Below are 27,442 nucleotides of genomic sequence, written 5' to 3'. Positions count from 1 at the left end.
TGCATTTACAGTAGAGAGCTACAGTGACACGACAAACACAACACGACATTAAACGACAGAGCAGCTAATGTGTAGTGAGCGACATAGCATTCATAGTAGTTGCGACAAGCATATTTTTATTTTTTTAAAAAAGGTATCTATACAACTTTGAAATTATTCCTAAACCTTTTATTATATTTTAACCCATATTAAATCAAAACTAATGGTAAAAAAACTAATTTTCTTATAAATCATCAGTAGAAGAAAAATTGATAAGTTTTAATTTTATTGTATAATCAAAATTGCTTAGATATTTGGGAACATGATGTAACTATCCATCGCCTTTCAAGGGCCAGAAGAATAGTGGAATGCACCTTTGGCATATTGGCATCTAAAGGGTGTATTCTTGATCGAGCCTTGGATACCAATGCCACCAATAACGAAACAATTATAAAAACTTATGCACTATTACACAATTTGGTTATTGATAAAGAAAACATAGATCTCCACCCCAAGGAGACTCAAGATCCTAAACAAAATAATTATTTATGGAATCCTCAATCTATAAAAAACCCCTCAAAGGTTTCTAAAGATATTAGAGATGCCCTTTCTGAATATTTTTATAGAAATAAATTATCATGGCAATTATAGCTTTATAATTTAATAAATTTTAAAAATATTACTCTATTTTTTTTATATTGATTTGTAATTATTTAATAAAAAAAAAGTTTATTTATTATGTGTCTTAAATATGATTAAAATAATAAAAAGCTCTTCAAAGATATAAAAACAATGCAATATAATATTTTTTATTCATTATCACTTTAATAATTTAACAATAAATCAAAAATAATTTTAATAAGTTTTTTCTTTCCAATTTCAAATCTTTTTGCAAAGGTTTGCTCAAGCATGACATTAATCCAAGAGTTTGTTGAAAATCTATTTTCTTTTATTTTTTTCTATTTCAAGAATTTTCTCATATAGATCTAGTTTAAAATTATAAATATATTTACAAATGATGCAAATTACCTTGATCAATATCCCTCTTTTTAATTAATTTTTTGCAAGATAAATTTGATCCTATACTAGTTGATGGTGATGCTAAATATATATAATATTATTTATATAAAATATGATTACAATCTTTCCTTAAAATTGTAGCTTCACTACTTGTCTCTATGCAGGGGATTTCAATAGCTATGTAATAATAAAACTTAAAAAAATTAGTATATTTACCATCTATTGATAATTTTCATTACCACTCCTTTGCTCATACATTGCTAGCAATATTTGCTTCATCAATTTTAGCTATAACAGGATTTGTTTTTTTCCAAATTGGTACACTGAATCCGTGGCTCTATAGTTTTTATGTTCCCTCATAAAGCAATCTCTTAGATTTCTCCAAACTGATTTGGCCACCTCTACTGCAAAAGAAAAATATTTCAAATTAATATACTCTTTACGTGATACGTGATATATAGCGCTTCTCAGGGTTGGGCAGTATCGCGGATACTTGTATCTTTTTTAAAATTTTGGAAAGTATCTTGTATCCAATATCTAAGATACATATTATTTAAAAGTATTTGTATCTTAACCAACTTTGTATTCAAAAAGATACAGATACTTTTAAAAAAATTTATATTGGTTAATTTAAATAGTATTAAAATTTAAAATGATATTGTTTTAAGATTTAAATGAAAAATTTAATCAAAATTTAGATATTTTAAGATAATTTTTGATATATGACGTTGGTAGTCATATAGCAATTTGCTAACAATTAGAACTACCATATTTGAATCGTTTTATATCTGTCTATTTTAAAATTATGGAAGAAGAAAATAGAATAATATGTTTATCTTCGTCTTCAGATGATTCTTCAACCGAAAATTATAACAACAAATTTAAACTAAGCATACTTAATGGCAAATTTTTTGAAGTACTTCAAGATGATCTTAATAAAGAAATTCATTGAGACTTTGGTATTGACGAAAAAGTTATAGCAACTGTTACAGATAACGGCTCTAACTTTAAGAAAGCTTTCAAGGAGTTTGGATATTCTATGGAAGCTGTAGATAATGACTTTGACATCAATGTTAAAATTTATTATGATATTGTAAATTTAGTAAAATAATTTATTCAAATAAAATTATTTATTTGTTTATTTAAGGGTCTAAAGAAGCCTCAATAACATTGCCTCAACACATTCGAAGTCTAATTGCCACAGCAGATGTCGAGAGAGCTATTAAGGATTCTCCTAACATTTCTAAAATTCATCATCCTGCAATAGCTAAATGTACTATGCTATGGAATGCAAATAATAGGCCTAAAACTGCCGAACTTATCAAAGCAGTTTTAGGAAAACAATTAGTTACACCTTGTTGCACTAGATGGAATAGTTTGTATGATAGTCTTCATAGTTTATTAAAATTTAAAGGCGAACTTCCTAAATTATGTCAAAAATTAGAATTTCCTAAATTAGGAGATATTGAAATTCAATATTTAAAAGAATATTGCAATATAATGGCCCTATTGGCTATAGCGATTGACAAAATACAGAGTGAAATCAACTGCTATTATGGAGAATCAGCTCCAATTTTAAATGTCGTTAAAAAAAATTACAAATTTAATTCAAACCAATCTACAATTTTGCAAACCATTAGCTGTTGCCATAGAAAATTATTTAAATAAAAGATTTAAAAATATATATGATTTTGATAACAATTTTAAAAGTGCATTTTTGGCAACTATTTCTCATGCCTATTTTAAAAATCGTTGGATTGATGGTGAAAAAGAAAAAAAATACCTTCAGGATTTGTTATTACATGAAGTTTTAATTGTTTTTAAAAATAATATTTATAAGAATTTTACGATTTCTCGGATAGGTGATAAGGATGAGATTTTATAATTTTAAGTTAACACATTTTTTAAACATTTAAAACACACAAATTTAATTTATCTTTTTTATTATAACATATAAATTTCAAAAACTATCATATAACAAAAAAACATAACAATATATACAAAAAAATTATAATACATTAATATCCTACAGATATGTCTTTCAAATATAATTTATTTACATTTTATCGTTATAAATCATTTTTAACTTTTTACCTTTAAATTGATTTTTACTTTTACATTTAAATCGATTTTAACTTTTACATAAAATATTTCATTATCACCTCGAGTGATTTTATTTAAATTATTTCCACAATATAACATTTCCTTCTCTTTTAGTTTCCCCCTTCATCGTACCCATCATTCGTATCGTATATTGAGGTAATCCCTAAGTTCTTTATTTATTCCAAGTCCATGTACCTTTTCGTTCTAACATCAAATTTAACTAAAAAAATTATATTTTATTTTATATAGTTTATTTATAATCAATGAATTTCTTCGGTCTCAAATTGTATTGTCGACTTGGCTCTTGAATACTTTTTTTATTTCGATCTCGTAACTGGCTTTGAACTTGAACTTGATCTTGTTCTTTCTTTTTATCTTGATTTTGATTTTGCTCCTGACCTCTTCCCCCTCTACTCGTTCACTCGTCGTATAATCATTACTTGTCGATCTTATTTTTATTTGATCCAAATGTCTTCTTATTATATTATGTCGAGTATCTATTTTGTATGATAAATTTCCACATCTTTATGCATCACTACTCCTTTATCCCACATGTTTTCCTTGAACGTTTTATACCAAATTTGATCTCCTACGTTGGTATTTCTCGTTTCTGTTATTTTTCGATTTAATACGTTATCTTTTTCCTCCATAGGTTTAACCAAATCCCATTTTGTCCTTATACTTCTTGAAAACATTAATTTGCTTGGTATCATATTTGTCGTCGCATTTGGAGTATTTCGATAATTAAACAAAAAATTTTCTAAAGCTATGTCAGCGTTAACTTTTGTGTTATTCTCCACATTTCTCTTCAAGCTCATTTTCATTGATTTAATCATACGTTCGCATTGAAGATTGGATTGTTGATGATGTGGAGCAGTCAAAATATGTTTTATTCCATGATCCTCACAAAACTTTTTAAATAGGTGACTAGTGAAATTGGTGCCATTATCCGTCACGATGTTATATGGTATTCCAAATAGACTTATTATTCTCATCAGTTCTTTCACAGTAGATTGTAATATTTTTCATTCTCTTTATTATTGGAAATTTGCTATACGCATCCACAAATATCATGTAATCATTATATCTGAACTGTGCAAAGTCAATATGTACTCGTTCAAAAATTTTAGTCGCGATTCTCCATGGATTTTGTATATTGTGTGGATTGTCTGCCCATTTGTTACATTCTTCACACTCTTTTACCTCTTGATCTACATCTGCATTAATACCAGGCCACCATAAATAATCTTTCGCCAATAATTTTATCTTGCCTGCGCCTGAATGTCCTTTGTGTAAATCTTTTAACATCTCATTTCTCATTTTCTTCTGTATTATGATTCGGTTTTCTTTAAAAAGGCAATTCTTTATCAAACTCAACTCCATTTCCATATTCTTGTATGTTTTGTTTTTTATATCTTCCCCATGTTTGATGTTATTTATTACTTCCATTAATTCATCATCATCGTTTGTTTCTTTCACTATTCTTTGAAAGTTAATTGGTATGTCCCATAAATCACTAGTAATCTCATTATTTTCTATATTTTGTATACACTCTTCAGTATTTCTTTGTGGTAATCTTGATAAACAGTCTGGTACTGTATTGCGTTTACCAGCTCTGTGAACTATCGTGAAATCGTAAGCTCCCATAGCCAAATTCCACTTTTGCAATCTCATCGATATTGACGTGTTATCTTTTAATCCTTTTGTAAATATGTACACGAGTGGCTTCTGGTCGGTTATAATGACGAATTTGGAGCCTATGAGGTACTCCTGAAACTTCTTCACTGCATATACTATTGCTAAAGCCTCTCTCTCGATATTTGTATAGTTAATTTCTGCTTTCAATAAAGTTCTCGATGCGTATGCTATAGGCATCTCCTTGCCATTTCCTTCTATATGAAATAATACAGCACCTAAACCTTTTTACGAAGCATACGTCGCTATACCTATCGGCAAATCTGGATTGTAATAATTTAACGATGGTGGTGTACTAATTAGATTCTTCAAATCATCATAACATCTTTGATGTACGTCATTCCACAAAAATTTTTCTTTATTTACTATCTTGTATAATGGATCCGCTAAATCCGCAAAATTACATAAAAATTTTCGGTAATAACTAGCCATGCCCAAAAACGTTGCTAGTTCTTCTTTAGTTGTTGGTACTGGCATGTCCGTAATGGCCTTTATCTTTTCTCCATTCGGATGAATCCCCTTATCATCGATGTCGTGTCCTAGAAATCGTATTTCTTTCTTGAAAAATATACTCTTCGTAAAATTAGGTATTAGTCCATATTTTGAGATTCTGTCAAAAACCAATTTTATGTTTTTCATGTGTTTTTCGTCATCATCACCAGTAATTAATAAGTCATCAATGTAGAAAATAACGTCTTTTAAATCACCTAAAATTTTATCCATAGTCTGCTGAAAGATAGCTGATGGTGTCTTTAAACCGAAAGGAAGTCTGGTGAATCTGAAGTAGCCTCTATGCGTGGATATGGTGATAAGATTTCTTGATTCTTTATGAATTGGTATTTGAAGGAAAGAATTCATAAAATCTATTTTTGTAAACTTCTTGCCTTTTAACAGCTTTGATATAAGGTCATTGATTCTTGGAATTGGGTATTTGAAGTCTACCAGTGCTGGATTGATTGTGCTCTTGAAGTCTACGCAAAGCCTCAATGTACCATCGCTCTTATAAACAGGTGTGAGCGGACTCGCCCAGCGTATGTCGTCCACTGGCTCGATTATTTTGTCATCGATCCACTTCTGCAACTCCTTTGATAACAAATCATGTCGTTTATATGGCACTCGTCTTGGCGGTATTATTTTTGGTATAGCGTCCTGTTTAAGATAAAGTTTAACATAACTGCGATTTATATGCTTTTTGTCAACTTTGGTTTTACATTCGTTTATCATCTTTTGTATTGCATCATCATAATTTTATTCGACATGGTTTACAAATTGATTTAATATGTTGCCAAACGCTTTTAACCATGTCCTACCTAACAGCGGTATTTTATTGCTCTGCACTACGTGTATGTTCAAGGTCTCTGTCTTGTTTCCATATTTTGCCTTGATGTCAACGGTGCCCAACACCTTTATAATTCTCCCATCGTAGCCCATAAGTTTTGTTTCCGATTTCTTTAATGTTTTAATACCAATTTTTCTTGCAACACTTATTGGTAGTATTGTGAATCTTGACCCCGTGTCAATCTGTAATTCAATTGGCACATCATTAAGGTGCATCATGATTTTATATGCGTCATACGCTTTGTTATTATCATCATCAAGATTATTTATATCCACATTAAAAAGACTATATTCTTCTTTTTCAATTTTATCATAATTTACATCCTTTATTTCCTTTATTTCTTCTATATTGACCGTATTTACTTTATTTACTTTATTTGAGTATCGCCGTTGATTATTGTCATTATTTCGGTATCTGTTATTATTATACGATTGATTGTAGTTTTGGTTGCAATTCTGATTGTAGTTACGATTATAACTTTGATCGTAATTCTGATTATATCTTGGTCTGTATCTTGAATCATTATTATTTCTATCATTGTATCTGTCATAATTACGCCTATCGTTATAATTATCATTATTGAATCTCGATCTTGGCGCTCTGTCATTATATTGATATCTATGATTAAAGTTATTTTGATATAGCGGATTGAAATTGTTACGATAACGTGAATCATAATTGTTTCCTTGAAACCTCTGCCAATTATCGCATCTAGGTGTCCACTGCCGTCTAAACCCATTTTCATTTGAAGTATATGCCAATCTATTGTTACCATCGTATTTCACCAGTTGATAATCCGAACTTATCCTCTTGACTTCGACCTCATCTATCGCTTTCACCGTGGTTCCTGCTTCAATTTTTATATTATCAATTTTACTTAAAATATTGTCACACGCTTCTTTCTCTTCTATATCTGCTGCTGCCTTTAGTATCATATCTATATTTAGATTTTCCATTTTAGAAATTCTCTGCCTGTTTTTCTTACTTATCGATGAAAGCCTTATTTTTTCTATTGCTCTCTCAAAGTCTTTATATTTACATTTAGTATTTAAACCACATACTCGAGTTACCCAAGCCTGAAATTTTTCACCTGGATTTTGCACCGCCGCCGCAAAATCAACCTTGTAACTGTCCATAGATTTTTCAGGGTGTAGAAGTTTAAACTTCTCGATTAAATTTGTAAGATTAGAGAACTCGGACGATGTACAGATTGCCTCTAGATTTAATTACTCGTCTTCTGGTAATCTGTTTGTGAAAATACTCGCTTTTTCCGCTTCCCTCCATTGGCTATCTTTTAATACGGAATCGAATCTTTTTTAAAAAAACTCAACGTTCCCTGTAAACGCCGGTACGTCAACTATATTATTTTTTGTATTTACTAACGGTTTCATAATATATATTATTTATAATGATCGTTTATTTCACAACTTATTTATATCACATATCACACGGAAAAAAAATATATTTATATATACGTATATAAAATTGAATAATACAAGCTAATAAATTTATCTGGTAGCGTTGGTCAAATGATTCAATCTCTTCGATAGCATTGAGCATTAATAAAGAAACTATCCCCATAGGAGTCAGTGAACTCATGTCCTTGTATGGCCGAAAACGCAGTTTGCATGTCATCTGCATTATCGTAATAGAAGAAATGGACCAATCTTGTTTCGTGTATAAACAGAATGGATTTGTGCGTTTAAGTATTGCGATGTTGCCTGATTTCAAAGAGTGATGGACATCTTATAATCATGATGTATCGAAATCGCTCTGTCATATTGTAACAATAAACTGAAACTATTATAAGAATTGTAAACGTCGGAATACGTTGCCACCATATAAGAATTTTACGATTTCTCGGATAGGTGATAAGGATGAGATTTTATAATTTTAAGTTATCACATTTTTTAAACATTTAAAACACACAAATTTAATTTATCTTTTTTATTATAACATATAAATTTCAAAAACTATCATATAACAAAAAAACATAACAATATATACAAAAAAATTATAATACATTAATATCCTACAGATATGTCTTTCAAATATAATTTATTTACATTTTATCGTTATAAATCATTTTTAACTTTTTACCTTTAAATTGATTTTTACTTTTACATTTAAATCAATTTTAACTTTTACAAAAAATATTTCATTATCACCTCGAGTGATTTTATTTAAATTATTTCCACAATATAACAATATTGAAATTAATACTTCAACAAAATCTTCAATTGATGAAGATGATGATTACCTTTGCTTTAAAAGTACCACATCCAATTCTAATAATTCGATAAATGATATTGAAATAGAGGTCCTAAATTATATGAAAGATGACAGGCGGAGTATAAATATGTTAAATAGTTATAAATATATAAAAGAAATATTTATTAAATATAACACAATATTACCCTCCTCAGCCCCCGTTGAAAGATTATTTAGCTTTGCTAATATGGTTAATAGACCAAATCGTCAAAGATTGAACGATAAATCATTTGAAAAATTAATAATATTAAAAAATAATGCTGATTTATGATGCTGATTTATTATTATTTACTAATTATATAATTATTAAATGGAATATCGCATTATCTTTTATAATAAATTTGTTATTTTCTACAATTTATTTTAAATATTTTTTTATAAATTTATATTATAGATAAGAAAATAAAGCTTTATACATTTTGATTTGGACCATTTAAAGTTTTTTAAAAAAGTATCTTGTATCTTAGATACTTTTTTTTTAAAAAAAATACAAGTATCTTGTATATATCTTATTGAAATTTTTCTAAAGTATCTAGTATCTTGTATCTTAAATAAAAAATTTAATAAAGTATCTGTATCTGTATCCGAATACAATTTTCTGAAAATTTGCCCAACCCTGGCGCTTCTGCCCTCTAGCGTTGAAGGTTCAACAGAGCTACGCTAGGTTTTCCTCATTTCCATCTAATTGGAATAATTTAATTTGGGTATAAAAGTAAAAAATATGAGGAGCCCTCTACACGTTTGTGGGCAAGCCGCACATACTTGTAGGTACAAAACCTCTATAGGCTTATTAAAATGAGTGGGGCAAAAAAAGAGCCTATACCACTACAGTATAATTTAATTACTTTAAATGTGGGTGATGGCTGATTTTAAGTTTAATTTCTTTAGTGTAGGTTATGATTACTATCAATATTGAGTAATAATGTTCATAGAATCTGTAAATAAATATGATTAAAATAAAAAAATATTTGCCTGACTCAACCCATACAATACAGTTCTATCACTTCAAATTTTCCACCGGATGAACGTTTCTTAAGGTGGACTATTTTTTTTCAATTTTTAAAAATATAACGAGTCTATAGAATAATCTTCCGATATTTTGGTAAAATATTCAAAAAAATAAAAGAAAGAATTGAAGCAAACGATAAATTTCGTAAAAATATTAAAATCCCAATATACTCTTTAATTATCTTTATTGATTTTCTATAAAAAAATTATTAACATAATATTTATTTATATTCTAATATACATATATATATATAATTTATTATCTTAATAGCATATCAAAATTTTACTTGCAAATTTTCTTTTTCGGCCATATAGTAGTTATGTCGCATGGAAAAAAACAAAATAATTTGTAACTTGATTTTTATGTTTAATGCGACATAGTGGCGGGATTGTCGTGTCGCATAGCAAAAGCTCACTATAAATAGTCATTGGTAATTACATATATTTGTATTTTGTCGTGTCGCTGTAGCTCTCTACTGTTAATGCAACCTAAGTAGAGGAGGACAGCGACACTACAAACACGACGTGACATTAAACGACAGAGCAGCTTATGTGTCGTAAGCGACATAGCATTCATAGTAGTTGCGATAAGCATATTTTTATTTTTAAAAAATGTTAATATAAAAATATCCATTTGAAACCACCTAATTTAAATGACCAAAATAATTGCTGATCAATTTGATAAGTCTTGAAACTTTCCAAATTGTGTTGGAGCGATTGATGGCAAACACATTGAGATTAAGAATCCTTCAAAATCTGGGAGCATATAATACAATTATAAACAATATTTCTCCATGATTTTACAAGCATTAGTAAATGGTAAAGTTAGATTTATAGTAATTGCTGTAGGCAGTTATGGCAGTGAATCAGATGAAGATTCAAATATTATTTTATGAAACCTTATAAAGGTAAGTTAATGTTACCAATACTGAATGAATTATAAAAACTTGTGCACTGTTATACAACTTGGTGATTGATAAAACAAAATAATTATTTATATTTTGGTTAAAATAATATAAAGGCCTTTCAATGAAATAATAACAATGAAATATAATATTTTTTTATTCCACTTTCATAATTAAATAATATATCAAAAATGATTTTAATTAGTTTCTTCTTTTTCCTCTCTGGTCTTTTCGCAAGGGTTTGCTCAAGCATAACATTGATCCAAGAGATTGTTGATAATCTTCTTTCTTTTATTTTTTCTATTTCGAATTTGCTTAAATAAATCTAGTTAAATATTAAATATATTTACAAAAAATTACCTTGATCTTTTAATTAATTTTTTGCAAGCTACATATGATCCTACAGTTGATGGTGATGCTAAATATATATATTATTTATATAAAATATAATTACAATCATTCCTTAAAATTGTGGATTCACTTTGACTAGTCTCTATGCATGGGATTTCAACAGCTATGTAATAATAATCTTAATAAAAATTATTATATTTACCATCTTCATATTGATAATTTTCATTTCCACTTATCTGCTCAATTATTGCTCTAGCAATATTTGCTTCATCAATAAATATAACAAGATTTATTTTTTTCAAATCTATATATTGTTTCCCTGATTATATGGTTGGAATTAGAAAAGCTAAGTTATGGTACAATTGCCAAGTGGGAGTGTGATAAGCCCCTGACCCACTCTTTAAAGATCTTAATTTTATGCTCCCTCATAAAGCAATCTCCTAGATTTTTCTATCCTATTCGGCAATCTCTACTGCAAATAAAATATTTCAAATTAATATACTTTTAATTACCTATTTCAATATTGTTTTCAGCTGATATTAATTTCCATATATAATATAATATTATTTATATTCTAAAAAATATATATAATATTATTATTTTAATAGCATTTCAATAACTTATTTGCAAATTTTCTATTTCGGCCAAATATGTCGCTTTGAAAAGAAAATATTTTGTAATTTGACATCTATGTTTAATGCGACAAATGTGGCGGGAATCGTGTCGCTTCTCAAAAGCTGACTATGAATAGTCATTGATAATTACTCATATTTGTATTTTGTCATGTCGTTGTTGTTCTTTACTGTAAATGCACCCTTACTTTTTTGAATAGTCAGTAACACGAGCTTCTTTTTTAAAAGGGTAAGGTAACGCGTTCTTTCAGACATAACGTGTAACTTTAAAGCTTTTTTTTAAGTAACGTTTATAGCGCTGCATTTTGATATAATTTACCTTTTATTTTTACATTATTTAATCATTAAATAAGTTGTTAGAATTTTTGACGATTGGCATTTTTAAGAGCTGATAAATGATTTTACCAAAACAACTCCAATATCATCTGATAATCTGGTCGTTCTTTAGTAAATTACTATTTTATAATAAAAACTGTCTTGTTTTTTTACAAATATTTTTTTATATGGAAAAGTTCAAAAAATTTAAGATTGATCAACAATTTTTCTGTGGTGGGAACTCCGAAGACCCTTTAAATTTAGAAAGCATATGTCCCGAAGATTTTAATAAATGTAATTATATTGGAGAAAATCAGAAAAGTGGTAAAGATCCTTTAATAATACCATCTGTAATTAATGTTAAAAATCCTCTTAATCTTCAATTAGACTTAGACATTACTCTTAAATCTAAGCAAGATTTATATATTAACACTGATAAAAGACTTTTATTTGAAAATTATCTTAATTTAAAAAAGGATCCAATAGTATCACCAATTATAATTAATAAATATTCTAAAACAAAATTTTTAAAAAATGATAATAAACTGTCTCTAAGAATAGGGAATCAAACTAATAAAATATATGAAGCTATACCAGGTATTCAAAACTCAAAAAATTTAGGCAATTTGAAATATAACTTATACAGATATGGAAACTATCCAACATATTACAATTATAGAAATATGATAAATTCTCATAATAATATAATAGATACAAGATTATCAATACTACAAAGAGAATGGGTAAAGGAAAAAAAAGTTTTAGATATAGGTTGTAACACTGGATTTGTTACAAAATATATAGCAAAGCACTTGAATCCATCTAAAATTATTGGATATGATATTGACAATAATTTAATTAAAAAGGCAAAGATTGATTTATTAAAGGATCTAGATATTAAATATCATAAGAAGCCTAATATAATTCATAATACCTCTACATTGTATTTATATCCAACTTACAATGATGAAACAAAACACAAATATCCTTATAATATAGATTTTATCACAGTTACTTGCAACTTAAAATATGATTGTTTAATTATTGTTTTAGGCAAATTATGTTTGTGAATGTCAAGAAATTTTAAAAATTCAAAGGCCTGAATTTGATATCATTATATGTTTATCAGTTTCAAAATGGATTCATTTGAATTGGGGAGACAATGGCCTAAAGATTACTTTCCAAAGAATATACGAACAATTGAATGATAATGGAATTTTTTTCTTTGAGCCTCAAGAATGGATGAGTTATAAAAAAGCCAAAAAAAAAGTAGGTACATTTTATTATTTATATATATACACGTGCATACAGATGCAGCAAAGCTTAATCTTTTTTTAGAAAAGATTTAATACAATTTGATTTATGCCTGCATTGTAGACTTAATCCTCATATTCTTTTATTTTTTTCTCACCAAAAATTTTAAAGCATGAACCTTATTAAAATAATTAAATATGATGAATAAATAGTATTCATATTATATTCTTCTCCGTTTTATGGCGATTTCCAGGTTTACCCAGGTAGGCTAGTTTTCCTTCTGATTTTTCTTTTCCATTTTTGACGGTCCTGAGCATCAATACTTGTAAGATTCATGCTTCTCATATCTGCCACTATCACTATTTACAATTCAACTAAGTATTTGGTTTTGTTCAAAGATAACTGATAATAACTCAACTTTTTTTAAAAAAATAACCTAAATTGAGCCATAAATTGATGACAAAAATTAATCTACTCATTTCTAAACCTACAAGAAAGAAAATCTTATCAATTTTTTTAAGTCTATTTCATAATTAACTTTTAATTTTAAAATTTTGCTTGGGAATTATGAATATACATACAAGAAATTATATTACAAGTTTCATTAAGATTGGAAGACATTTACATTGACTTAACATATTTGGGAGGGAATGAAGGCTCTGGGAAAATAAGAAAAAAACATTATTTTTTTCAAATATTGTGAAATTATAAGCTCCATTTGAGATACATCATTTTAAAAGTTGGGGTAGAAAATACCTCATTGGGTATTGATAGTATTGACTGTCATTAGTGTCAGCGGTATATCACTAGCAGTTAAAGAAAAGTAACAGGATATAAATAGATATATAATATAACCCTAGAGGAAATTGAGTCACTATTTAAAGTTATTTATTTAACATATTTTATTACATTATTAAATTATCAATAAGAGTAAAATGTTTATATTTTTGATTATTTAAATTAAATAATTTTTTTACATAAACTAGAAGTCATTTTTATAAACTGCAGCTGAATTAATCTTAATCTTATTATTAATAATATATTGAATTAGTATTTATTGTAGAGGGCAGAAATAATTATAGAAAATTTTATTTTTCTTCAAATTTATACAAAAAAATCATTGATTTATGCCAAACCTACTTTAAACATATTTTAGCATTTTAATAAGTGAAAATTATAAGTAGCCTTTCCTATGTTTAAAAATTATAATATTAAATTTTTTCATCAATTTGATCTTATATTTTTAGCACAACAAACAATAGTCAAATATATAACACTTTTAAATATGAAATATACATAAAACAGTAAAATATTGAATTAGGCTAAGAGTAAAACATTCCTTCTAGAAAAACTGAAAAATCTACTACACATAAGAATTTATTTAGGATTATTTATGGATTATCACCAATAAATTTAAATTTTAGGATCTCCACAACTCAATTGAAATATTATTCAATATGCAAAGCAAAAACATTTATTTTAGTAGTGTTTCTATGTCATTTAATTATTTATATCAGGTGTGCCAGTCTTTATTCAACACAATCTTATATGTTTGATTATTTTTTTTGCCAGACACACTGATAGCCCATTTTTTAGCCTATACCACCAATATTAACAGGCTAATATCACTGCTATTGATAGTAAAAATTAATAATATAGTGTATTTATTTGAAAAGCAAAGATATACTTTATTAACATATTTTTTTTTATTTATGATTTATAATTAATTTATTAAATATAAATTAAATTAAGAGCAAAGATTAACTGGATTTACATTAAAATTTTAATATATTTTTTTGAATTTCAAGCTAATATAGGGAAGGTTTTGAAATTTCTTTTTTAAGGTTAGAACTTTGAGGCAAATATTTGTTAGTTACTAAAACAAACTAGGCAGTTTATTGATAATATATTTTTAAATTTAATTGTAAAATAAAAAATTAAACAAATTATGTTTCACAAATTTTTTATTTATCATTTTAAAATGTTGAAATGCTGAAAATGTTAATGTAGGAGTAATTTTAAAATGGCGTGAGTTTTGTTGTAGAGAAGCTTGTGTGTAGTGCTCTGCACAAAAAAAATTTGACCTGTCCAGCTCGATACCGAATAATTTTTTTTTTATTTGTCCCAAAAATCCGAACCGAAATAAAAATTATTTGCTCCCCCCCCCACCTACTCCAAATTTATTTAAATATAGAAAAATTTATTTTTTTTGATTGAAAAGAAAAATTTATTTTTTAAAAAACAAATAATATATTAAAAATCAATTAAAAAATATATATAAAAGAGAAATGAGATAAAAAAAATAAAATTTAAAAAAAAGGGTACAAATCACCCTAGAGAAGAGTGAATGCTTATAAAATTGGATCGGCAGATTTCCAGGGGAATCTGCTGACGAAGGTAAAATCCTTCATTGGGGTCCCCTGAGATCTGCCTCATTTTTTTTCCTATAGTTTTGATTAAATTGAGAACATCACTTCCGAACATGCCTAGGGTATTGGTAACTATTAGGATAAACACGGTATTGGTTAGGCTAGCATATTTGTTTTTTTTAGGATTTCGGCCTTTTCGATGGCAGAAAATGAGAGTTGGACTTGGCGGAAAAATCGTCACAGGTATAGTCCCAAGCTAGTGGGATGCCATCGGGGCGTATGTCGTTTTCATTTGAGAGGCCCACTGGTTCAAGGTTGGATGGAATATTAACTTTTTAATAGCTGTTAGGAGGATGTTAATTGATTTATGACGCGGTTGTCGTCGGGATGATAAGCTTTCGATTCGATGGGATGGCCACAGTCGATGCAAATTGAGGGAACCACGGCATTACAGCCAAGGCGGAGGGTCATGGAAATGCGTAGCTGTTCGCCAGTCAAGAGGAAGCCAAGATTGGAACTGGGGATGGCTTCCAGCCATTCGTAACCTGAGCTTGCATATAATACTAAATTATTGGGATTGTCCTCAAAGGGCCTGTTAGAAATAAAGTATTCAAGGAACGGGCGATCAGAGGAGCATCTCAGTCTTTCTGAATGCTGGAAGCCGGACGACAGAGGGTGGGTGAGCAGTTGCTATCCCAAAAGGTGAAGGCCTGCAAGAGGTCAGTATCTGAAGGAGTGGATCCATTATCGATGATAAATTGTGCAGCTAGACGAGATGAGATAAAGGCTGAGAGGGAAAGTTTTATCGGGGATCGGATACCAATTCCACCAGACTTGCTGGGAAGGGTGGCCTGAAGCCAAGATGAATTGGAAAATTTAAGGTTTAATATGTTTTCAAGAAGACCCTTAATTCGGGTTTCATGAGAAACGAGCAAGTCGCGGCATTTAAAGATCGGAAAGGATCTCAGGGCGTAAAAGATTTTAGGTATGTTGAAATAATTTTTTATTAAAAAAAAAGATTGATGGGCTGGGAGGTAATTAAATAATGTATTTAATTTGGATAAATTGTTAAGGGACTTGTTTAAAAATGTCTCGATGGCCTTTTCACCTCCTATGGGTGATCCGAGGTGTGTCATCTCGTCTCTGTTGATGACGTGATATGCCATGTCAGAAGGGATAGAAGTGGGATTTAGGAAGCAAATCTAACATTTGGGGAGGTTGAAGAGATAATCCTGTTATATGAGAGAGATTCTCAATGATGAGGGGGATGGACATGATTGAGGAGAGGTTGCCCGATACAATGCCATCATCAAGATACCAGGTATTTAAGGTAAGGTTTGAAAAGAAAAATTTAATTTTTTTGATTGAAAAAAAAATTATACAAATAAACTAAATTATCGGCTTATTTACAGAATTTAATGATTAAAAAATTTAAGTCCTACTGGCCCTGACCGAATTTTTTCAAAAAATATTAGGCCCGGCCCAACCTGAAATTATTTTTAAGTGATTTGCAGATCTCTCTCTGTGTGTGCTGAAGAAGAGACTAGACCCTGATGACTGGCAACCTGATCTGGGTACACGTACCTTAAAACTAAAATTTTAAGCACTATTAATAAATATAACAATATATTTTTATATAAAACATTTCTTTTACCTTTATTTAATAGGATTTTTAACTTACTGTTCCTTAAAAATTTTACAAGAGAAATGATATAATTTATAAAATGGAAAAAATGCAACTATTCGAAATTGTAAACTAAGTATTTTGGAATTTTTATATTGATAGCTGTCTTTCATTTTTGACAAAATTAATTATAGAAATAAAATATATATGTATCATTTAAAAATTTATATATATTTTTTTAATGGTATGTATTCAATATGATGTGCACAATAGAGAAAATTTGAATCAAAGCTTTATCTATTATAATAGTTTTTGAGCTAGATGAGTTTATGTGAAGGTTAATTTTCAGGCTCAGTTCAAACATGTTATGTTTCAACTGGTCATAAGATATTATTCAAGAATTTTATTATAAATTAAAAATTACAATAAATAATCAATATTAACATTTCATTTTACATCAGATTAATCTATTAATATTTTATAATTTATTATCTGGATGCTAAACATGATTTATATTGACCACTCTTTTATTTATACTTATATCAAAACATGCTAAAAAATACTTATTTTAATCGTTTCATATTTTAAACAATTTTGAGAGAAATAGGTTCAATAGATAATAAGTTAAAGGGTGTTGGCCTGCCCACTTGGCAAACATGGTCATTCACTTATCCTCTACATAATTTTTATTCTAGCAATTACTAATATAATGAATGACATTAGCCAGATTAAAAACGCCACCTTTGGTTTTTTAAAGGTAAAATTAAATAAAAATCTTATAATAGAAAATTTAAAAAAAATTAAATCGATATTAAGGAATAATAAGAATCTTTGGAACGGAGACCCCGAACCCCTCTCTTAAAATTTATAGGAACCTGAAGCTATTTTGAAAAATATTTCGGAATCGACTCTAAATGTATATTCATTAGTGATATCAGGCCTAATTTTCAAGCCTGGCTGGCCTTAAATTTTTTTAAAAAAATTTGCCCCACCCAGATCAACGAAATTTTTTTATTTGTCCCCTAAAAGCCCGACCTGAAATTAAAATTATTTGTCAGCCCGGCCCGAATTCTTGCAAGAATTTTATATCAATTTATTTGGCAAAATGAAATGATATATTTAAAAATTGACCCGGCTCACTTCAAAATTATTTTTTGAAAATAGACCCGGGGTTTTCTTGGAAATTTTATTATTATTGAGATGCAATAAAAAACAAATAAATAATTTATATTTGAAATTTTAGTCATATTTTTTATTTGCGGAAATGAGATAGGTGAAAATGTTAAAAAAATTCTTAATTAGCTTAAAAAGTAGGTGCTACTTTTAAAAATAGCTTTCAACAACACTGCTTAAAACAAAATAAAATAGGGTGCCCTACTTCAAAGAATGTTTTTAGTTTGTCTTAACCAGGGATGCGAACCCGGCAAAATTTTTGCCCGGGTTCGGTTTAAGTTTAAAAAAATAGGTTCGGTGGTTCGGTTTAGGGAAATATTTTTGAACCCGGGTTTGGTTTCGGGTTCAGCTCTGGTTTAAGAATTTTTGAATTGATAAAAAAAATATTCTATATTTAAATCATAATTAAAAAACTAGACATAAATTTGGTATAAAAAATAAATTTTTTATTTTATTTATAGACAAAATATAGTTAAAAATACAAAGCATAGTCATGTTGTATAGATTTAAAAATTTTATTTAGACGTATTTCTTTAAATTAACAATATCTAATATAATAATTTTTACTTTGACTTGTTCATTTTCATTCCTCTAATTAATAATCTTTGAGAATAAGTTAAAAATTAAAAATAAATGGCATGAATTTAATTGTTTAAAATTTATTAACAATCCAATAGGAATCTTTGAGAATAAATTTTAAAAAATTTAAAAATGGAGTAAATGAATTAAGTAATTTTAAAATTTATTAACACTTCACTTAAATGGAAATTTGATATTATAAAATGTCATGTAAATTATTTACATTTGTATTTACAATTATACAAATATCATATATTAATTTAAACAATACCTGAACCCGGAACCCGGTTGAACCCGGAACCCGGTTGAACCCGGAACCCGGTTGAACCCGGGTTCAAATAAAATTCCCAGGTTCGGTTAGGGGTTTTGAAAATTTTATAAACGGGGTTCAGGTTCGGTTCGGGTTCAAATTTTTTCCCCAAAAACCCGGGTTTTCTTTTCCGGGTTCGGGTTCGGTTCGAACCCCTGGTCTTAACAAAAATAAGACAAACTAGGACATGCCCTAAACATTGATAATTTTCAGAATTAATGCTTTCAATAGCTTTTTATTTTTTCCTTTACTGATTACTCTACTAGTTAAAGCAATCATAGGCACTAATAAAGCATAAACACTGACATATATAGAATTGTTGCCTCCAATTGTTCAGCTAACTAATGGCGATGATATTATTTTATAAAACAAAATAAAAATATCTTCGGAAAATTTGATATCTAATCATAATTTTTTATAGGAGGGACTCGGCTAAAGTCCGGGTAAATGGAGGTTTGCTGGCGAACATCCTCCAAAAAATCCACCGCAATTTTTAAAATAAACTATATTATATTTTATATTTTTCTAATCAAGGAAACTAGAGATCTCTCTGCAAATGGAAAATTTTTCAGGCCTGGCCTCTTGGAATTTAGGTTTTACCCGACTCAGCCAGTTTCCAATTTTCACTATAGTTGTCCAGTCCGGTCCGGTTTTATAAATATAAGGCCTAACCCGAAAATATATAGTTGAACATTAAATTAAACAACTATTTATAATATTGGGAAGAGGTTAAATTAAGAAAACTACATTTATGGGTTATCACTTCTATCAACAAAATTAATGAATTAGCTCAATATTTTCTCACAATCTGGCCCATATAAAAAGATTTCACAGGCATTTCGGACCTCTGGAAACTATACCTACTAGTGAATTTTATAAACTTATTCGGGAAATAATTCTTTTGGGTCAAGTCTTAAAACTTTAGCTAATGCTGAAAAATCGAAGAAAATTATATTTTTATCTGAGGGTGGCATTCTACCTAGAATAAATACGATCCTTCGTTCACGAGATCTTAGGCGATATAATAAACAGACTGTCGATGAGGTGGCTATGATAGTCCTGGTGGTTCAGACAAGTCACATTTAGCAATACTTTATTAAATCATATTTTAGGCCATGATAATTTTGTTTTACTTTTTGCAACAACTGGCATATCTTCAATCCTTCTAGCTGGTAGTAGAATGATCCATAGTGGTTTTAAATTATCTCTATTTATATTGCGATTAATAAATATAATTGAGTCCTCTATTAAAAACAATGATTTATTGCAGGGATTTGAACCCTTCGACAAAAAAAAAGGTCCAGGTCCGGGAGGTACAGTAATAAAATTTAAAAAGATTCGGACCCGGTGTCAGGGAGCATAAAAAAAATTTCTCAAAATAAGACTTTTTTTCATTCATTTATTAGTTTACTTCAATATATACACAATCATAATTTACAAATAAAAAATTTTAAAATGAAATAATTTATATTTAAAATGTTTTATTCAATCGCACAGTCATAATATCTTTTAAAATATCATCCTTGAGATTTCCACGTAAATTAGACAATATATATTTCAAAGATGAAAATCCACATTCTACGCTGACCGAAAATAGTTGGTTATCTTTATAATATATAAATGATTGTACTTGTGTCGCGGGTACCGCCATGACAATTTTAGACAAGACATATAATTCTGGATATATTGAAGAATTTTCTTCCTAGAATTTTAAAATATTTGTATTTTAATTTATTCTCTTAACTTCTGAGGACTTTTCTATTAAAGATGCAATAATTGATCCTTCTTTCTATCTTATGATAATTTGATTCCTCTATTTAAAAGTAAAATTGCAAGATAATGTTGCTATCATTATTATCATCACTACAACCAATAGGTATTGTCGTAGCCTCCAATATGATGTAAATAATGGAGTTTTGCATATACCATAAATTCTTAGGATGGTCTTTAGCTATCTGTTTTTGCCCAATACTCAATAAAATTTGATATCGGATCTAAATATATCGAAGCGTATACAGCTCTATTTCGCAAATATGGTTGCTCTCGAATTTTCAAAATTTCATATGAAAAAGGACTAGTAAATCTTTCTAAATCTAATCGGCATCTAATCCATGTGCTAAAAAAATCAGATAAACATAATTATTCTAATGTTGTTATTTTTAAAGGAATTAATACACTGGTAAGGTCCTTTATTTAGCACCAATCATCTTCCGACAAAATAACTTCACATGCTCCTATAATAAAATCATTACAGAAATCTTCCAAACTTAATAATCGTTCTAGCTTCATCCAACTTGAGGACCAACGTGTTGTGCACTCAAATATTGTCATTGACCTTTTCATTGATTTTAATAATCAAACAATTGTGGGAGTTCTTAAATATTTTGCAACATCCCTTGCTTTATCAATGATAGTTTTAAAGTGATTTTTTTAGGCAATCATTAATAGCCAATATAAATTTACATAATAAATTATTATTACCTACAATAGAAAATGATTTATATCAATCTCTAAATAAAATGGAAGTCCAGGAAGAAAATTTAAAGAAAAACGCGAAGATAAAATAAATGATTCCACGAAAAAGGTTAATAAAATTTATATTATTTTAAAAAATTTTTTATGACACCTAGAATTCTTGGACCCTCCACTTTTAAAAAGGTCCGGGTTCGGGTACAGCCAAAATACGAGAGTTCAGGAGGATTCGGGTTCACATCCCTGATTTATTGCCTCATACTTTGACAATTAATATCCACGGCTTTAATAAGTAGATTGGATATAGTAATTGATTACTTAAATTAATTGATGATTTATTACTCAATATTCCACCAGATTATGTAGAGTTACCCTGTAACATGATTGAAACCAATTCAATAATTACTTCTATAGATATTACAAATATTTTAACTATCAAATATAGTTTTGCTCTTAGCCTTAATGGCGAAATTTTAAATTTAATTCCAGGACCTCTCAAACCATATCCAAGCTTTGATTCTATTGTCTCCGATACCTCTGATGATTTTAATATGAAATAGCTTTAAAAAAAGGCTTATGTAATGAAACATGCATGATTGTCAAAGGATTATATAAATATTGGCACAAAAGCTATCGAGTTTTTTTTTTACCTAGGATTGATTTATTTCCTAGCGATATGCAATTACCTTTTGTATTAGAAGACAATTTCCTATAATACCAGCTTTTATTAATATAAATAAAAGCCAGGATCAAACATTTACCAAAAAAGTAGGGGAGATCAGGGCTAGTCGGCGCAATTTTTGTCAAAATCATCATAGCTCCAATATAATGATCGTATAAGATCTTACAAAATACCAGTCGATACCTTAAACATCTACCTATAAATATATACTTTTATATTTTTTAAATACTTAATAATTTTTCTCTAAAAAAGATATAGTAAAAATCATTTTTTGAACTTAGTAACCCCGACCCGCGGTTAGTCTGATCATCGATGGGGCTAGTCGAATCAAGTGGTTTATTAGGCTTCTTATTATTATTTAATTATATTAATGTATTGCTTTATTATATATATATATAGGCGGGTTTATACTTCCTTTATTAGAATATTTCGTATAGTTTATAAATAAAAATATAAGACGTTAAAAACCGATTATAATTTTAGAATAAAAATTATTTGTAAAAAAAATAATAATAATTGAAAACAAAAATAAAAAATAGTTATAAAAAAATTAATTTAAAAAAAAATGAATTCAAAAAAAAATGAATTGATAATTTACAATTTTCGCTTCCCTTTTATAGGGAAGCAATAATCATCACAAATAAATAATTAAATCCCATCATCATAATGACTTTACAATAATTCACTTTTATAAATCTAAAAATAAAATGTTAACGCGATTAAACAAAAACATAAAATTATAAAAATAACAATGACTCACCAATTTAACTAAAACATAAAATTATAAAAATAAAAATGACTCATCAAACACAATACATACTGACTTTACCAAAAATCAAATTTTACAAATCAGTCTCCCAATTATGACACTTTTGAGATAAAAAAATTTTTTTTCAGGTTTTAATATATATCTATGATGCTTTATTTATATAATATTTTACAATTATAACAAATAAAATAACAATTTTTTTTGGCAGAGGACCCATGCGCCCAACCTTTACATAATCTTCAAAATTATGAAAAAATCCTGTTTACATATAATACATTTAGTAATGTTTTTATTAATAAATTTACTCAAAATTTATCTAATTCTATATTTAAATATATTAACATCATTTAAAATTATAATTTGATAACTAAAATATTCATATTCAATAAAATGTATTAATTTGAATCATATTATGTTGTCAATTAAAATAGATGTATATATAAATATTTGAATGCTAGATCTAATTCATTTCAAATAATTGATATTATTATCAGGCTAAAATTTATATGCTAAAATGTTCATATCTAATAAAATGTATTAATCTATATTGAATTTTGCATATATATTTGGGTACCATAATAATATAATAAAAATTGATTGATTGCGCCCACTAGCCATGATTCTACTAACCTCAATGGTGGTAATATTACTATTTTGACCATAACATATATTTAATATATCAATCTGAAACTTTCCCGAATATTATAATAGATATTTAATTTTCATATAATGTCCATTTTGTCATGTTTAAACTTTTATTTTTAAATACAACCTAATAATATTAGGTGAAAATATTGTAATTTTTACGTCAAAAACAGATAAAAATTTAAATAGCTAAATATTATAAATCATTTTTATCCCCAAATATAGATATTATAGATTTCTATTTTAGAACAAAATTTCAACTTTTAATCGTTGCTGGTTTTGGTTTTAAAATAAAATCCTTTAACCGACAAGCCCATTGCGCCTACTAGCCCTGATCTTCCCTACCCCTGCGCATAATCAGGGTGAACCCCTAACATTTTTTATCAGGATATTCTTGCTTAAATATATTTTTTAAATCAAATTCCCTTTTTAGACTATTCCATATATTTTTCTTTTATATCAAAGCAACCATTATCTATGTATTTTTATTTGATTTCATATTTAGTATCGCTTATTTTTTAACTTATAAACATATTTTATATTGGATCTATATTAGATACCTAATAGATTTTTTACGTTTGTTTTTAATATTTAAAAATAAAATTTTGACTATCTCTTTTTCACTTCCATTAGTGATTTGACAACTTTTTTTACTTATCATCAATTTCATTATGATTCATCTTCTTTTAATATCACAACTAGAGGTTAGCGCGGGCCTAATTTTTTATCCACGACCCGCCCGCTCACAGTGGCAAAAAAATCACGCCGTTTCACGCTTGCTGCTAAAATTTTTTAACTCGACTCCGGGTCGAAAGAGATTATTTTGATCACGTTCAAAAATTTACGGTTTTAATTTTTTTTTATAAATTTCTCAAAACTTACTTTTACGCTTTTATTCTATTATATTTTTTATTTCTCTAATTCCATATTAATAACAAACAAAATTTTTTATTATAAAAGAATGTTTATATGTTTTTATTAAAATAAAAGAATGTTTATATGTTTTTATTTTAATTGTGTTCATCTTTCCTCTAATAAGCGATTGGTTATAGAAAAACAATACTGGAAGCCGTACTTACCCGGGCTAATAAAATTTCACTAGCAAATTTTCTCAAAAAAGGTAGATGAATTTTCTTGCTTCCAAAACTTCAAAATATTGTTATATGTTTTATGAACTTTAAGTTTATCCAACTTTCATCGGTAGATGTTGTCGTCTTATCAGAATCAAAATAATCTAGAAATTCTTTAAATTATTCATTTGGATTTTTTTTATGTGTGCAGAAGGAATTAGAAATAAAAATGTTAGTTGGGAATTTTAAATCATTTAGCATGTTTAAAGTTGTTATATATCTACCCTTTAATCGTCTCTTAAAAACTTATGACTTTTAAAATTTGGATTTAGAATTAAGTCTACTTTTCCCTTTAAAAGAGATATTGGCTTTTACTTGGGGTTTTGAGGTTGGAAAAATTTCATTAATTTTTGTTTCCATAAATAATTTTCATTTATATTTATAGTAGGATGAGAATCTGCACTCAAATTATCTGAACATTTTTGAATAGTGATAATATCGAACTAGAGTAAGATATTTATATTAATGGCCGCTAATCAATTTAATTCTTGTTTTAAGCAGGTAAACTTGTATTTCTTCATATGATTTTAGAAACTTTGTATCATGATGTATACAGAGTTCCATCTCTTTATTATATCTTGCTTAATGGAATGGCATAGTTTGCTGTTTGCTGCAGATAGCTTAAAATATTGCACTATCTATTTTACACCATTTATACCTAAGACTATTTAAGGTAAGTAATTATCAAAAATATAATGCATTATGTCATTTAATATATGGCATGAAAATGATAATCTTTCATCATCTTTGAATACACTTATATTTATTACATTTTAAACAGTATGTATAAGGCAATTGCATCAATTATCTTTTAGATTTGTAGGTAAATATGAGAAAATAAACAATAAGTTGTTAAGATATTTATTTAATATTCCTTTAATTTTGTCTAATTATAATTTGATATGATTAGTATATAAGATAAACGAAAAACATATTTAAATTTAATTTATTACCAAATTTCCATTGCTGAACTAGAGTTGAGAGATTTTAAATTATTTTTCATTCGATGAAATTTTATAAGACATAAGACAGGGGAAAAAAGTTATTGATTAAATGCCTAATTTTTTTAATTTTTAGAAATTTTTCCTTTTTCAAAAAGAATTAAATTATAAAATATATATTATAATTATAAAATTGCAAATTTAAATTCATAAAAAAATTAAAATTTCCGTGACTAACGGGAAATTTATGTTCACGCTCAATTACTCCTGGCAAAATTTTGGGAAGGCCCGTCACGCCTAATAATTGAATTTTTACTCTTATGCCGCCGTGACCCATCGTGTCACGCGTAATTTCACGGCCCGCGCCCACCTCTAATCACAACTATTTGTAATCCATCGCCATTTATGATTCACCACCATTTGTGATTCCCATCATTTCTGACCTATTTTTAATATAATTTACTTATTTAATATAATTATAATTAAAAAATCGATATTTTGGCCTTTTTTGGTTTTAAGACGGACGTGTTTTTTGAACACATTGTTAAGGAAGGACCCTATTTTCAAGGACGGACAAGGATCGGATTGTACCGACTCCGAACGCATCTTGATAGATTTTCACATAAAAGATAAAATTTAATTAATAACTTGCTTCTGCTTGTACCGATTCTTATGAGTTTGTTTGTATGCCAAAGGATTCAAACGAAACTGATATTATTATTTTTTATTTTCTCCTTTTACATATTATGAATGACTCTTATTTAAATATATTTTTATATTTCGATTTAGACAAAGCTTTCATTCACTCACCTAAATTTTAAGCCGAACCAGTTTAAGTCTTACTTACTGAACGAGGTTGGATTTTCTTACGTCAAGGCCTTTTATCCCCAAAAATCTTCTTCAAGTAAAAATGATTATTTAAAAAAAAAACTAGTGCATCGATTATTTTTTTAACTTATTTTCTGACTGATCCATTATATTAATTAAAGTTAAGAATATAAATAATTATTATATATTGTTATGGCTTTATTATTATCTTTTATTTACATAGTTGGATTCGAGAGGACTCTATACGTGTTCCTTAAAGCCGAAAAGGGGACGATTACAGAACATTTAGTCAAGGAATTAAATCTAGAGGGTGGTGAATATACCACAGCCTGATGAAATTAAAACGAATTGCTTATTTATAATATATTCCACTTATAAAGGGTGTAGTATATTTCATGATTCTTGTAATATTTATAATAGGTAAATAAATATATATTGCCTGCTGTAACTGTGATTTTACTTCTTTTTTAATATATGAAAAATATTAGTATTATATTTTTTTTTCTCCAAAAATTATTTAGCCAAAAAAAATTATATTATATTTTTAAATTTAAAATTTTTTTTTGAATATAAGGCGACAAAAATAAATAAATTTCAAGACTTTAATGCTGACGTGAAATAACAATATGTCTAGATGAGATAAAGTTATAACATATATGTATCTATATACAATATCTAGAAATAAGTTAATACGTAGTTTATAGTCATCTCCCTCTAGAGATTTAAATTATCCAATTAATTCTATGGCATCCGCTTTTGACTTTATCTTGGAATAAAGTGTGCTCAGATATAAATATTTTGATCTGCATACGTATACAATTTATGCCTGCTCCAAATTGATAGTAAAACATTAGATCTCAACTGGGTCCTAGTTGGCACTTGCTAGCAAAATTTATAAGTGCACACACCTATTGTGCAATGTTTTCTATGGTTCTATTTGTTGGCGCATTTTATTTATAACCTGGCCAGGTAAGGTCTTCCATCGGTTTTGAAGCCTAACCAATTTTATTCCTTCATAAGTTATAGAATTGCAATAGGTTGAAAATAA

At 27.8% G+C, this 27,442-nt stretch overlaps 1 protein-coding gene and 1 long non-coding RNA gene across 2 annotated transcripts; one reads left to right on the top strand and one right to left on the bottom strand.

Moving 5' to 3' along the window:
* Positions 1-1,027: 1,027 nt before the first annotated feature.
* LOC135922475 (uncharacterized) lies at positions 1,028-1,562 on the bottom strand. The gene is made up of 3 exons (XR_010570921.1): positions 1,443-1,562; positions 1,216-1,403; positions 1,028-1,176 (listed from the first exon to the last, which is right to left on the bottom strand). It is a non-coding gene; the product is annotated as an uncharacterized LOC135922475 (long non-coding RNA).
* A 10,202-nt stretch (positions 1,563-11,764) lies between these two features.
* LOC135931960 (probable RNA methyltransferase Y17G7B.18) lies at positions 11,765-26,967 on the top strand. Its single transcript, XM_065469280.1, has 5 exons — positions 11,765-11,942; positions 12,330-12,628; positions 12,672-12,887; positions 26,356-26,470; positions 26,618-26,967. Exons 1-5 carry the CDS (start codon positions 11,807-11,809, stop codon positions 26,725-26,727), a joined length of 876 nt encoding a protein of 291 aa, XP_065325352.1. The 5' UTR covers positions 11,765-11,806; the 3' UTR covers positions 26,728-26,967.
* Positions 26,968-27,442: the final 475 nt, after the last annotated feature.

Source organism: Gordionus sp. m RMFG-2023, chromosome 1, assembly GCF_954871325.1.
Source record: "Gordionus sp. m RMFG-2023 chromosome 1, tfGorSpeb1-WG-v2, whole genome shotgun sequence".
In the NCBI taxonomy this organism is placed as follows: Eukaryota; Metazoa; Nematomorpha; class Gordioida; order Chordodea; family Parachordodidae; genus Gordionus; species Gordionus sp. m RMFG-2023.
The sequence above is the reverse complement of the archived record's forward strand: the minus strand, read 5'-3'. Positions and strand labels throughout refer to the sequence as shown.

Bases quoted from the DNA above. Each gene is read 5' to 3' on its own strand.
- LOC135931960 (XM_065469280.1), top strand. From the start codon at position 11,807: ATGGAAAAGTTCAAAAAATTTAAGATTGATCAACAATTTTTCTGTGGT. The intron at 11,943-12,329 runs GTAAAGATCCTT...ATAATATAATAG, and splicing joins TGGAGAAAATCAGAAAAGTG to ATACAAGATTATCAATACTA. The intron at 12,888-26,355 runs GTAGGTACATTT...ATTTCGATTTAG, and splicing joins ATAAAAAAGCCAAAAAAAAA to ACAAAGCTTTCATTCACTCA.